Consider the following 14,928-nt stretch of genomic DNA (forward strand, 5'->3'; position numbering starts at 1 on the left):
TAAGTTTCTTCATATTTCTTCCTCAAGTTCCTAAACTCTTTCCTGCTGTGTTCTGGGGTCACTCCAAACCTTTGCTTTGCTTGCTTTTTAAACAACTAATTATATACCTTCTCATCCCTCATTTCACTGTACATTTCACTCACTTACCCCCGCCCAATATATTTGTGATTTTATATACGCTATTCGCCGGGCAAAAGGGATGCTGAAATCCAGACAGGCTCTCTCAAAATTAGCAAAGTATGCCTCCAGATCGTCTCCTTTTAGAAATCCGGGTATTCTTCCCATATCTACCTTCATGTACTAGAAGCTATATGAACTCCAACCCTCACTCATCCAGAGCTATTGGGGTTGGGACTCACCCTTCCAATCACTCCTACCACCATTCATTCATATCCTGTAATACAGGTGTATAGCCCGATATACCAAATTGTGTGTGTGCGGGCTTCTTCCCCTTAGACACGCAGTCCCCGGGGTTAAAACAAGAAACCTTTTATTTATAAGAACAAAACACTGAGGAATGTAAAGTCCAAGAAACAAGGTTTCACTTTCATTTAACTTTTGCATTGAGGTCCTAAATCCTACACCCCAGATCCTTTAGTTACAAATTTATTATTGCCAGCCTATTCCAAGCCCGTCAGCCCTTCAGCTGTCCATTTCTCTCTGCTGCTATCCTGTTCTCAACTCTCCTTCGCTCAATACTGGGTCCCTTAAGCCCTGTAGCGTGGGACCTTGGCCGCCTTCGTCTTTACGTTTAGGGCACTGAGCCCTTCCTTCCCGTGTCTGCAGAGGCTGCCAGGCTGCTGTGCACCTGCCCCTCTCCATCCGCCAGCATCTCCATGGCACCTAGCCGCAAGGCGGACTCCAATTACCAGAATGCAATAGGCAAGGCTGGTGCCTGCAGCCCCGGCCAATGAGGGGCAAGCTGGGAGGGAAGCCGGAGTAGATGCAGTGCCTTTCTCTGTCCATTCTCCTCCGAGTAGCAGAGCTCGGTGCTGGAGCTGAGGGATGGAGCGTTTGCCCAGCCCTGTCCGCGCTGCGTGGTTTTGAGCTCCAGGCCCTGCCCAGCCTCTCGCTCACTGCCCATTTCCTTGGTGTAAATCCCCATCAATGAGGTTCTTTCGTCTCACCTTCAAGTGCTTTGTGGATTGCTTCTGAGCCTGTCCCCCGATCCCCTCCCAGACCCGGAGCCAGCTTCCCGACCCAACACCTGTCTCAGTCTTCTACCACGGAGCCCTGTCGCCAGCCCAGTGCCATGGCACCAATGCCCGCCGAAACATGTTCAGGTAAGGACTTAGTGCGGTGCCGCCACTCAGGAAAGGAGCAGTGCCAACATTCAGTGGGGGGAATGTAGGACAGGTCTGTGCTCTCTCCTATTGCTTCTCCTGGAGTAAATAACAGTTCTTGTGTAAGAAGCAGCAACCTGAAACCAGGGTGGCCACAGAGAGGTCAGTTTGGCACCTTACCTGTTCTGCCAGTGCCTACTGAAGTGGATTCAGGCTGATAAGAACACCATGCCCAGCCCTTGCCTGGGAGCAAAGTTATTCAATACCTTCTATCCTTTCTGGACACTGTTAATACACAGTGCTTCCTGGGACTGATTGATTCAGGCCACTGAGCGATCAACCCCTACCCACCCTCTCCTCCTCTAACACCCTCTTTCTAACTTTGCTGCTCTTCCTGTTGTTTCTCCAAGCCAAGATTTCTTTGACCTTCGCACCATAATTTGTGCTTTTCCTCATATTTCACGTCTTTCATTTCCCCCATCTCATTCATGGTTCCCTTCCTCTCGTTGCCTTCCCAAGAGAGTGGTTGAGCTTCCAATCCGAGTGATGGTTGAACGCCAAAACCAAGGTGGCAGTCAGTGGTGGCAGTTATAATTCCGATTCATTTAGCTGGAGCCAACAAGTGTGAAGTTGTGGACGTGGCATTGGTGTGCTAGGGCAGCGGTTAGAATCGGGTAGCTCTCGTTCTTGAGCATGGCCCACTCAAACGCCAATAGCTGCTGGCAGTGCCTTTATAGTGCAGGCCGGTTTTTCCTGACGTGGGGAGCTTGCAAACCCCAGAGTTTGTTCGGTTCTGAGCAACAGCCCCTTATAAGGCAACAACTCGGATGGAGCAGCAGTGGCGGGGGATGAAATGCCGGGGACAGGGTAGTATTAATCACACAAACGCATCATTCACCAGCCATCTTTTCCTCTTGCACCATCCCCCTGGGTCTTTGTATTTCTCCTGGTTTAAAAAAAAATTCAGCATGTGCTCTTGATAGTATTGGCCCAGCAGAATGCTCGTGGGCAGTGCCAGCCCAAGTGGCTGTTCCAAAGACCAAAGGGGCTTCCGGCAAGCCTCAGCCCTACAAGTGAGGGATTAGCTCAGTCACATGCCGGTGCCTTGGCCGCATGTTGGCTGTGGGGGGAGGGGAGCCAGACAGGAAAAAGGGGCTTTGTGTCTGGGCTCAAGTGTGGCTCTGCTCTGCCCACAACTCTGTCTTCTGCCTTTGCCCGTCTTCGCCAGACTTCCCTGCAGCCCATTGGCACTAAGGCGATTCCTAAGACTTCTCTGGGGCTAGGTGTTTCCATTGATGGGCATGGGGTACAGGAGGAGGAGAGAGGAGGCTAGCGATGGAAGGCTAGGATGCTACTGGATTGGAAGAGGTGGGGTTTCGGTTCAGATTTCTCACAGTGACAGGCCCTGTGTTTTTCTATGAGCTTTGTCTCTGCTGTGATGCTTTTATGGCTGGGGAACCAGAATGTGGTGGGAGGTCCTCATTTCAGTGGGTTCTGAAACAGTGAGCTTCAATAAGGGATGGCTCGTTTCACCTTCCCGCTCTCTGCCCCTGAGAGAATTGCGGATCAGCATGTGCAGCATTCCAGCATGCGGTCTGGTGTGCAAGTCCATTGTAAGAGCGGTTACTGTTGTGTGAGTTCATGAGATGTGTGTTTGAGCGTGTGAATTCAGCTTCGCTGCCTAGTGGGTGACTCACCAGCCTGCATTGTGACGTAGAAACTAGGACTCCAGAGTGAGAGGAGTAGTTTGGTGGTGGTAGTGGGGTTTTTTTTTAAGCTTTGCTTATTATATAAAATGTTGCCTGGAAAATTCCTCCATTTGTCAGGCTGGCAAAGTGTTTTTGAAGCCTGTGGCAGGAACGAGAAATGAAGAAGCAGAGATGGGCCTCAGCTGGCTACTGTCTCTTTGGTTGACAAGCAGGGAAGAACTGAGGTGTGGATTTTTAAATTTTTGTTTTATTATTCTTTGTCTTGGAAATTGCTACTCTAGATCCAGCAGGAAGACAATAAAGTACAGAGCAAGCTTCTAGCCTTGGAGAGAGTCCAACATGAACTCTTCACTTCCCCTTCTGTCTCCACTGATGTATAACCCCTCCAGACACAAGCCCTGCTTAAATGGGGTGGAGGGGGAAGCCAAACAGAACTGGGTAAAACCCTCTGGCACTTACACAAGGAACATCTTTGAACTCCAGGTCAATCTAGAATGACTCTCTCTGCCTTGCTTACGTAAAGAAAGCCACTAACTCAGAATCCTTACTTCACCTGTAGTGGAAAGGATGGGGAAGAAGGAAAATTTTGCTGGCACAGGGTATTTGCCATTCCAAACAGGGAGAGGGGGCAGTAGTTGCACTAATCTGGGAGATGACACTTGATAGGGATACCATTCCCTTGGTAGGGCCTGGGGATCTCCTGGAATTCCAGTTCGCTTCCCAGCTACAGAGATCTAGGGATTTTTTTGAGCAGGAATGCAGTTCTGACTGGCTTGGCGCCAGGGGGTGGCCTAATATGCAAATGAGTTCCTGCTGGTGATATCAGGGGTGTGGCCTAATATGCAAATGAGTTCCTGCGGGGCTTTTTCTACAACCCCCCCCCTGCAGAGATCAGTTCCCCAGAGAACATGGATGCTTTGGAAGGTGGACTCAGTGGCATTGTACCGCACTGTCCTCCACCCCCAAATTTCCAGAAATTTCCCAACCTGGAACTATCAAGGCCTGCCCCATTGCCCTACACTTCTGTCACCTTTTCCCACACCACTGGTTGCAATCAGGGCTATTCTGTTATACTGTACTGGCTGTCCTGTAACAAGGCATCTAATGCAGTGGTTCCCAACCTTTTTGGCACCAGGGACCAGTTCCATGGAAGGCAATTTCCCCATAGACCGGGGAGGGGGGATGGCGCTGGGGTTTTTGCCGTGCCCTCATCTCTGCCTCCCATGGGGGCCTTTAAAGGGGGGGGACTGGGGCTGCTTCTGCCACCTCCTTGTGAGGCAGTAGAAGCAGCTGATCTGCCTCCCTCTCCCCGGGAAACCAGGCCTGCAATGGGAAGAGTGGTTGCTGAGTCATATGCTCCAGAAATGGTGGTGGTGGGCCAGTATGGTTTTTTGCCTGAAAACAAGAAAAGTTTGCAACAGAAAACAATGGCACCCCCCTAGTAGTAAAGCATACAAGATCTACATCAGCAGTTCCCTGCCCTTTAATGCTTCCACAGAATCTGCAGGCTGCCTTACCCTGCCTAAGGGAATGACCGACCCCATACAGAATCCCATGCAACATCGTGGAGAATACTGTAACATTTTTATTGGCACACACAGCTACCAGTTTTGAGAGCCAATGTGATGTAGTCATTGGCAGACTCTAATCCAGAGAGCCCAGGTTTCATTCCCAACTTCTCCACATGCAGCTGCTGGGTGACCTTGGGTCAGTCATATTTCTCTCAGAACTGTTCTGTCAAGAGCAATTCTCTCAGAGCTCTCTCAGCCCCACCTACCTCACAGGGTGTCTGTTGTGGGGAGAGGAAGGGAAGGAGATTGTAAGTTGCTCTGAGACTCCAAGTGAAGGGGCAGGGTATCTTTGAAGGAGCAGTATATATCTGAGAGCTGTGCCCTAAGATCCTTCACACTGGAGGCTGTTCATATGGCAAGAGTGACTTACATCCCATCCTGTGTATAGGCATCACATTTGTAGTATTCACGCAGGGGTATCAAACATGCATTTCGGGGGCTGAATTAAGTATACAGCCTTTGCTGTCTCCTTGAGCTACCAAGCTTTCAGCCTGCCCCACCAATCACAGCCAGTCACCCAGTATACTGTGCCCCCTCCCCAGCATTTGTGTATGTGCTTACTGTTAGTAGGACCAGATATGCCCAGCAGGCAGAATTCGATAGATTCCCTGAATGAAACAGGAATCCAAGGGCATAGGCAGTGTCACTCCAGTATTTCTGTCTCATGTTCATTTGCACACTGAGCTGTGAGAGTCATATCAGCAGGCATGGACAAGGGCTCCTCCTTGGGAAGAATATGTCCCATTCTTTGGTTGCTGTTGTTTCTGAGCTACAACCCAGCAGAGAGTGTTCTAGTGCACTGCTAACTTAAGCAGTCACCTTACACCTAAATAATAGTGCAAAGAATCCTGGGGGAGCACCCAGATCATCCACCGTAGCCATTTGGGGCAGCAAAAATGTCAGGAACCACTTATGCTGAAGGTAGGGATGCCAGCCTCTAGGTGGGACCAGGGGATCCCCTGGAATTACAGTTCATCTCCAGAGATCAGTTCCCCTGGGGAAAAGGAATGCTTTGGAGGGTGGGCTCTGTGGCATTGTATCCCACTGAGGTCCCTGTCCCTGTGGTTCTTGACATTGAGAACTGGTTTGGTGTAGAGGTTATGAGCACAGACTCTAATCTGGGGGAGCCAGGTTTAATTCACCACTCCTCCAAATACAGGCAGCTGGGTGATCTTGGGTCATTCACAATTCTCTCAGAGCTTTTCTCTCAAGAGCATTTCTCTCAGAGCTCTCTCAGCCCCACCTACCTCACATGGGTCTGTTGTGGGGAGAGGAAGGGAAGGAGATTGTAAGCCGCTCCAAGACTCCCAAGTGAAAAGTGGGTATAAATCCAATCTTTTTTACCAGGCTGCATCCCCAAATCTCCAGGAGCTTCCCAACCTGGAGCAGGCAACCCTTGCTGAATAAATAAATGGATAACCGATCTACATTAAGTGATCTTCAATGAGAACCTTGGAAAAGGGATAACCCATTCCTCTTTGCCCTATTATTAGGTCCCCTTCTTAAAGTCTTTCTCTCTGAAAAGTAGTATCTCTTGTTCATTTCTATTATTTCTAAAAAAAAAATTACATTTCTAGCTCTCATGGTGAGTGGCAGAGAAACATCCAAAAAAGAGTGGAAGATCAGAACAAAAGACAAAAGAAAGCCCACAGTTATTGCCCCTCTTCAGCTCTTAAGGGTTTAGTGGCCACAGTTCAAGCCTTCCCCATACCCCCAAGCCCAAGAATTGCCTTCTCCTTTCCCTTCTCCTGGAATCCCTTCTGGCTAATGCTTTTGTCCTTCTTGTCTCCACAGAGGGCAGTGGGTGCTCAGAGGTGGCTGAGGCAGAGAGTGCTGAGCCAGTCAGTGGCACAGGAGAGTCCACCCTTGAGGAGAGAGCCATCACTGTCCCCCTGGTGGTATCCATGGGCCCTGGGAAGCTGCCCGTTCCCGAACGGGAGACCTGGACCCGGCAGATGGATTTCATCATGTCTTGTGTGGGCTTCGCTGTGGGGCTGGGCAACGTCTGGCGCTTCCCGTACCTCTGCTACAAGAATGGAGGAGGTGAGGGGTGGCCATGAGGAGGAGGGGACTTGGCTTGATGGGGTGATGTGTAATGGGGAGGGGGCTGGGCCCCAATGGAGTGAAAGAGATGCAAATAAGAACAGAAGGATGAGGGAAGTCACTTCCCAAAATGGAACACCTTTAGAGACTTTCATACCTTGGGATGGGATTTTTGATCAGGGAAATGGCACCAGGGAAACAAGATAGATTCAGGTGGGTAGCCGGGTTGGTCGGAAGCAACAGAACAACGTTTGAGTCCAGCGGCACCCTTAAGACCAACAGCATTTTATTCCAGGTATAAGCTTTTGTGTGCATGCAAAAGTGTGTACCCAGAATAAAACTTTGTTGGTCTTAAAGGTGCCACTGGACTCAAACGTTGCTCCAACTTCCAGGAAAAGAAGTGTTACCCTGCCCCCCCTTCACGGCATCATGTCCCTGATTCTAAGTCCCCCACCCCTGCACAGCTGCTATTTAAGACCATGCAATATGTTTCGGTTTCTGATTGTGAACCTCCAGGCTCACGTGTAGGTTTGCCTTGATTCTAGCCTAATGCCCCTTTGTTCCAGGGGACCTTATTTCTTTGTCCAGTTGAAGCAAGTTTGGTCATGTTTACCCAGTGGTGAGGAAAAAGAACTCTGCAAGAGCTCAGAGAGGCAGTCATTTTGACAATTGTGTCTTCTAGAGCTGAGCTAAATCCTGATTCTGGGCTGGATTCTCAAAGGAAGTCCCGGAATCTGAGCAACAGCAAAAGTCCCACCCCCCCATCCTAAGCTCATCTTTTCTTCCTCCTTGGGGCTGTAATGGTTAAAGTCTCACCTTCACCTCTCCTGCCCCTGGTGGAAAAAGAACAGCCCAGATGCATAGCTGAGGAGGAATACGCAGCATCACATGTTGGTGGGGAGGGGGGGAGTGGAGGGGAAGGGCAGCAGACTCATTGCTGATTGGCTCTTCAGATTCTAAGTGGGTGGGGCTGATCGGTTCCCAACAGCTCAGAGAAGGGAGTGCACCTGACTCCTCTGCCTAACATCTGTGAATTTTGTCGAGCAGATTCTGTGTCTGCTAGAGAGGAATGGCTGCCAAGCAGAAATGGGATGCTTCTTGCCAAGGCTTTTAACATTCACCTTGTTCTGATAGTGCCTTAGCTATGGCAGTCATTCCTCTGGAGCACGCCAGAGCTGTTGTGGATAGGATCAGATGAACCCTCCTCCAAACTACAGTTTGTGGTGCCCTAATTTGAAATTATTCCTGTGGAGAGAATGTTGCGCTGGGCAGACGCCCCCCCCCCGCTCCCTCCCCGCTTCTCAACTAGCAATACGCAAAACACAGAGCAGATTGAATCAAAGCAAGCCACAAACCAGGTTGCTGCGGAATTAGCATAGTGCAGGGGTGGCCAGTGGTAGCTCTCCAGATGTTTTTTGCCTACAACTCCCATCAGCCTCAGCCATCAGCCATGCTGGCTGGGGCTGATGGGAGTTGTAGGCAAAAACATCTGGAGAGCTGCCGTTGGCCACCCCTGGCATAGTGAAAGGAATCCAGCAAAAGCCCTGTTCAACAGGATTCTCAGTGGAACAGGCTTCTTCGGGAGGTGGTGGGCTCTCCTTCCTTGGAGGTTTTTAAACAAGAGGCTAGATGGCCATTTGACAGCAATGCGGATCCTGTGAATTAGGCAGATAACGAGGAGGAGGGCAGGAAGGGTTGCATCAGTGCTTAGTCCTTGTGGCCCTTTCTTACACACTCATGGAAATGCTGATTGTCACTTTGGGGTCAGGCAGCAATTTTTCTGCAGGCCAGGAATCCTGGAGGTTTTTGCCATCTTTTGGACATGGAGCAGAGATCACTGGGGATGTATGTGGGGGGCGGAGTGTGTGAATTTCATGCATTGTGCGGGGATTGGACTAGATGACCCTGGAGGTCTCTTCCAACTCTATGGTTCTATGAGTGGGCACAAGGCAGACACAAGGAAGGGGCTTGAAATGCCACTGAGCACACTGCCAGAAGGTTGGGTGCATCAGTTACCTCACCACATGCAGTGGGTTCAGCTTTCTCATGTCTGTCACCACACTGTGGTGACCTGTGTGTGTTACATATGAACTATCGTGAGAGCTTTTACAGTTGAATACTGGTCAATCAAGATAAAGAAAACATGGTGGTGGTAGTCCACAACCTAGTGGCTATGAGCTGACATGGAACATTTCACAGGTGGCCCCATTGTAACACTTCTCTTCTCATATTGCCCATTAAACATTGCGGAATGCCCTGTCCTCCATATGTTAGCCGCTTTTTTCCTGCACTCTACCAACAGCCTGTCTTGCATTAGCCTAGCATTTGTTTGCTCATCTTTGTGACTTCTGTGCATGCCCATATTGGGTTGGCACAGGCCAACTGTGTGCCTGCACAGAAATCTACTTTATAAACAGCAGTTTAAGTGCAATCATTTTTTTTAAAGAAAAAGATATGCATGGCAAACACAGAAGAGAGCAAGAATCCACTAGCACCTTAAAGACTAACAAAATTTGTGGAAGGGGGAGTCACCGCTCACTTCTTCAGATACAGTTGGGCTGCAAAACCAGGCTAAAACAAATAAAATAAATTTTAACAAGGATAAATGTAAAGTTCTGCATTTAGGTAGGAAAAATCCAGTGCATCATTATAGGATGGAGGAACTTGTCTTGGCAGCAGTATGTGCAAAAAGGATCTAGGGGTCAAATGGGCCATACACTCAGGACGAGTCAGCAGTGTGATGCAGTAGCTAAAAAGGCAAATGCAGTTTTGGGCTGTACCAACAGGAGTATAGAATCAAGATCACGCAAAGTGATGGTATCGCTTTACTGTGCTCTGGTTAAACTTCACCCAGAGTATTGTGTTCGGTATTGGGCATCACAGTTTAAGAAGTATATAGACAAGCTGGAATGTGTCCAAAGGAGGGCAACAAAGATTGTGAGGGGTCTGGAGACTGAGTCCTAGGAGGAAAGGGAACTGGGCATATTTAGCCTGGGGAAGCGATGACTGAGAGGTGATATGATCTCCATCTTCAAGTATTTGAAAGACTGTCATATAGAGGATGGTGCAGAGTTGTTTTCTGTGGCGGCAGAAGATTGAACAAGAACCAACAGGTTGAAATTAAATTAGAAGAGTTTTTGACTAAACATGAGGAAGAACTTCCTGACATTTAAGCAGTTCCTCAGTGGAACAGGCTTCCTCAGGAGGTGGTGGGCTCTCCTTCCCTGGAGGCTTTTAAACAGAGGTTAGATGGCCATCTGACAGCAATGCTGATTCTCAATTCATGAGAAGGAGGACAGGATGGGTTGCATCAGTGCTTAGTTCTCATGGCCCTTTCTTGCATGCCCATGGAATGCTGTTTACCACTTTGGGGTCAGTCAGCAATTTTTCTCCAGGCCAGTTTTTCAAGGGATCCTGGAGGAATTTTTTTTTTTTTTTGCCATCTTCTGGGCTTGAAGCAGATGTCACTGGTTGTGTGTGTGTTTGGCGGGAGGGGGGGGGGAGTTGGTTGGCTTTTTTTCTGTCAAAGATTGCTGATGAAGGAATTCTTGCATCCAGTCATGATAAAAGGAAATAAATGTTATGTTGAGAATGGACTGCTGTGGACAATGGGCCCTGGTGGGGCTGTCCTCTGAACATTTGGCCTTTTGTGACTGGTCTCCTTCCTTGTACTTCGAACACTACTAATTGTCAAAACAAAAGCACAAACTCTTCCCAGTTGCTCACAAAACAAGACTGTGCCTGCAGCTTGTCTTAACTTTTCTATAGCACCCACAGATCATTAGGTGCTGTGCAGGTGGTAGCCAAATTCTAAAGAGCTATTTTTGTGGCGATCGGGTTTGTTGGCAGGACAAGTGGGATATCTGACTGTCATCCTTTGAAGAACAGGGCCCCAGTGCTAAGTCATAATTGCCTTCTGAAAGCTTCCTCCAGGTTAGAAATAATTTGCCACATACAGGGTTGCCAGCCTCCAGGTGGCGCCTGGAAATCTCTCACTATTACAGTTGCTCACCAAATGACCAAGATCAGTTCCCTTGGAGAAAATGGCTGGCCTGGGGGTAGACTCTGTGGCATTGTCTCTCCCCTTCTGAAACCCCACTTTCCCCAGGCTCCACGCACAAAATCTCCAGGTATTTCCCAACCCAGAGCTGGCAACCCTAGCAGCTGTTTGCAAAACAACCCCCCCCCCCCCAAAAAAACCCCTCTTAGGAATGAATACATGAAACTGCCTTATACTGAGTCAAAACTTTGGTCTTCAAGTCAGTGTTGTCTAGTCAGACTGGCAGCACCTTCACAGTGTCTCAGGCAGAGGCCTTTGACCTTCCCTGCTTACTCTCTGAGCCTTTTCATTGGACATGAAAAGGATGAAACCTGGGATCTTCTAGTATGCAAAGAAGAGGCTCTACGGCTGGGTTGCAGTCTCTAATGGAAAGGATAGTGCCATTCCTGGCATAGCCAAATGTAGAAGAGAGCTGCACAGCTGCAGCTGTCCTTGCTTCCAAGTTGCAGGCCTCTGCAATGCAAGAAAATGGGAGACGCTGCACTTGCTCCAAATTTCCTCCTGCCCCCAAATTTCCTCTCGTAAGAGAACCATGAATTTACAGCCAGTTTGGTGCCATGATTAAGAGCAGCAGGCTCTAATCTGGAGGACCAGGTTTGATTCCCCACTCCTTTACATGCGGCCAGCAAGGTGACCTTGGGTCAGTCACAGTCCTCTCAGGGCGGTTCTCTTAAGAGCAGTTCTCTCAGAGCTTTCTCACCCCCACAGGGTATCTGTTGGGGGTGGGGAGGGAAAGGAGATTGTAGGCCACTTTGAGACTACAAGTGAAGGCTGAGTATGAATTCAATATCATCTTCTTCTTAAAGGTACAAACTAATTGCAGAGGGACATGAAGGAGAAGGATCAGCTTCCCCACTCGCCAACTGATCTTGAGCAGGAACCTTCTGGACCCTGCACAGTCTCGTGCAGTACCGAAGATTCCAGGATCCATTCTAGGATCCAAACACATTACAATGTTTAATCTGAAGTTATCTGGGTTCCTCTGAATGGACTTTGTCACAGACAGTCACCTCCTCAGATGTGAGGGAACTTGCTTCCAAAGATGTATAGTTGGATCAAGACATAAGAACATAGGAGAAGCCATGTTGGATCATGCCTGTGGCCCATCCAGTCCAACACTCTGTCTCACACAGTGGCCAAAAAAACTAGGTGCCATCAGTGGGGCCAGGAGACTAGAAGCCCTTCCACTGTTGCTCCCCCTCCAGCACCAAGAATACAGAGAAGATGACCATGCAGGGGAGAGATGGGGCTTTGGGTTGCCAAACTCAAGGTGTTGCCTGGAGATCTCCCAGTATTATAGCAGATCTCCATATAATAGAGGTCAGGTTCCCTTGGAGACAATTGCTTCTTTGGGAGTGGACTCTGTGGTGTTAAACTCCACTGAGACCTCTCTTTTCTTCAAACCCTCGCCAGGCTTTACCCCCCCCCCCCCCCCAATTCTCCAGGAATTTCTCAACCTGGAATTTGCAAGCTGAGGGTTCAGCCTTTGCCCCTTCTCCCCCATGCTGTAGTCCTGATCTGAACACATGCTTGGGAGAAAGGTTCCCTCACACCTCATGCGTGACTGTCAAAAGTGATGTATTATCAGCTGGAAGGACGGGTTGGCCCTAGCATCCCTAGCCATCTGCTGGTTGGGCCTGCTGTTCTGTTCCCTCTTTGCTGACCCCTCCCCCTTATCTCTGCAGGTGTCTTTCTAATTCCTTACCTGCTAATCGTCTTTGTTGGGGGGATCCCCGTCTTCTTCCTGGAGGTGGCCCTGGGGCAGTTCATGAAGCAAGGTGGGATTGCTGCCTGGAACATCGCTCCCCTCTTCAAAGGTAATGTCACCCATGGTCTCCTCTTTAGCTTCAAGGCATTATCCCTTCTGGGACCACAAGTCTGGACTGGGTCTTGGGGACTGCAAGGGTATTGCAGGAGTGGTTTTTACACTGCCTTCCAAGAAATCTGGTGCCCAGGGATTTCTCAATGACAAGCTAAAGCAGGGATGTCAAACATGCAGCTTGGAGGCCAAATCAGGCAGGCCCCCGAGCAACTGGCTGTCATCTGTTTCCTTCTTCCTCTCTCTTGCTTCCTTCTGCATCACAGCTTGCTTTGCCAGGCTTGCTCAATGGCACTGGAGCTACAGAGCAAAGCTTCTTTTTTCTCCATTGACTGAGGCTCCTCCCTTGGGGAGAAAGCAGGGGGGGAGCTTTCTTTGCCAGGCTCTCTCAATCACACAGCGGAGCTACTGAGCCAAGCCTCTCTTCCTTCTGTTGGCTAAGGCTCCTCCCCCTCCTGGTCCTCTGGGAGAGGAAGGAAAGAGCCAGAGCTTTCTTTGCCCAGTTCCCTGGATCTCACAGGAGAGATACAAAGAAAGCACCTGTAAGACCAACAAGTGCTAATGTTTTAAGCATGTTTTATTTTAAGCTTTCAAAAAATCTTTGTGATTGTGTCCTTTATAAAGTTTATATCTCTGCTACTTGGCATTACATTTTATGACACACATGGCCCGGCCTGACAAGGTCTCATTTATGTCATATCTTACCCTCATAACAAATGAGTCCAACACCCCTGAACTAGAGAATGGCCAACAGGTTCCTATCTAACAATTTTCCTCTGATGCAGGAAAGCATTAAGGATTTTTAAGGTACATCTGAGGACTTTTAGATATGATACAAGGACCCAATAGGGTTGGCCAACATACTAGCTCCTAGAAGATCCTCAAGTATCATCTGCAATGCACAGGGAATTCCATAGTAGGTACTTGGTAGTCTCTTGGCAGACACCAGGGTGGAATGTGTTCCCTAAAGGCAGAAAAAAAATGAAAACTTGCAGTAGTAAAAGCATTTGTAGAAGTAGTAGTAGTAAAAGTAGTAGAAGCATAGTGGAGCTTGTAGAAGTAGAAGTAGTAGAAGCATAGTCTGGAGCAGTGTTCCCTGTAAGCTGTGAAGCCTTGTGTGCAAAAATTTTACTCCATGAGCTACTGGAATAAAATTGTGAGCTACTGGCAATAAAATTGTGAGCTACTGCATATATTACCTTGCTCTCGGGCCATTTTTCCTGAGCTAAGGAAAAAAATGTGTGAGCCAGAGGCTAAAAAACTGTAAACTAGCTCACACTAACTCAGCTTAGAGGGAACTCTGATCTGGAGGTGAGCTGTACTTCTGGGGGATTCCTAGGTCCCATTTGGAGGCTGACCTCCTTAGGTTGAGTAGGATTTCTGGTGGTTGGAAGTAGGATTTCAGTATATCTACCCTACTCCCTGGATACAGAACTTGCATTCCCCTTGTGCAAAACTGTTTTGTGGTTGTCGAATGCATACACTCTCCTGGCTACTATCAGCTGTTCAGCTCAGTTTTGCAGTTTGGTTAGGAGAAAATTGGGGAGTGGGGCATGTGTGGTCTTTGGGGGGAAACCTCTCTGAGTCTGACCTGCTCTTTCTCCCCAGGGCTGGGCCTGGCCTCCATGGTCATTGTCTTCTTCTGTAACTCCTACTACATCATGATCCTGGTCTGGGGCCTCTTCTACCTGGTGCACTCACTGACAGAGACCCTGCCCTGGGCCACGTGTGGCCACTCCTGGAACTCTCCACAGTGCACCGAGATGTTCGGTCACAGTGTCTGCGGCAACGACACCAACGGCACCGCCAGGAACTGCAGCAACCTGGCTGACAAGCGCTCTCCCATCATTGAGTTCTGGGAGTGAGTGAAGGGGCTCTTGGAAAGCCTGCCGCTGATGTGGGTCTCCATGGGGAGGGGGGGAAGGGATATACCTGGTGATTTGGGGGGTGCAGGCTGAGGAAGTTGGGATTTGGGGAGGGGAGGGACTTCAATGGACCACAGTGCCATAGAGCTCACCTTCCACATCAGCCGTTTTCTCCAGGGGAACTGATCTCTGTTGCCAGGAGATCAAATGTAATACCAGGAGATCTCGAGCCATCACCTGGAGGTTGGCAACCCTAGGAATATGGTTTTCTAGATGGGCACTGCGAGGAGGGAAGAATTGCAATTATTGCCCCATTGCTATCCATTAATAGTACCTCAAAACTTGTCACTTTAGGTGAGTCATCATGCCCTGTCTAAATGGTATGATAGCCTTGTTTATAGGGTTGCCTGCTCTGAAATGCCTGGAGATTTTGGGGGTGGAGGCTGGGGAATGTGAAGTTTGGGTTGGGTTGGGGAGGAGCCTTGGTCGGATACAATGCCATAGAATCCAGCTTCCAAAGCAGCCTTTTTCTCCAGGGGAACTGATCTCTGTAACCTGGAGACGCTGTAATCCCAGGA

At 49.0% G+C, this 14,928-nt stretch overlaps 1 protein-coding gene across 1 annotated transcript in view; it reads left to right on the forward strand.

The window, feature by feature from the left end:
• The first annotated feature begins 958 nt into the window (after positions 1–958).
• Positions 959–14,928, forward strand: part of LOC132572407 (sodium- and chloride-dependent creatine transporter 1-like) — a 30,147-nt gene continuing 16,177 nt past the window's right edge. Inside the window, exons 1-4 of the mRNA XM_060239374.1 lie at positions 959–1,283; positions 6,358–6,606; positions 12,352–12,483; positions 14,094–14,346. Of these exons, the coding sequence (XP_060095357.1) occupies positions 1,253–1,283; positions 6,358–6,606; positions 12,352–12,483; positions 14,094–14,346 (665 nt within the window). The 5' untranslated portion in view covers positions 959–1,252. The remainder of the gene's footprint in view (positions 1,284–6,357; positions 6,607–12,351; positions 12,484–14,093; positions 14,347–14,928) is intronic.

This window comes from Heteronotia binoei, chromosome 5, assembly GCF_032191835.1.
Source record: "Heteronotia binoei isolate CCM8104 ecotype False Entrance Well chromosome 5, APGP_CSIRO_Hbin_v1, whole genome shotgun sequence".
In the NCBI taxonomy this organism is placed as follows: Eukaryota; Metazoa; Chordata; class Lepidosauria; order Squamata; family Gekkonidae; genus Heteronotia; species Heteronotia binoei.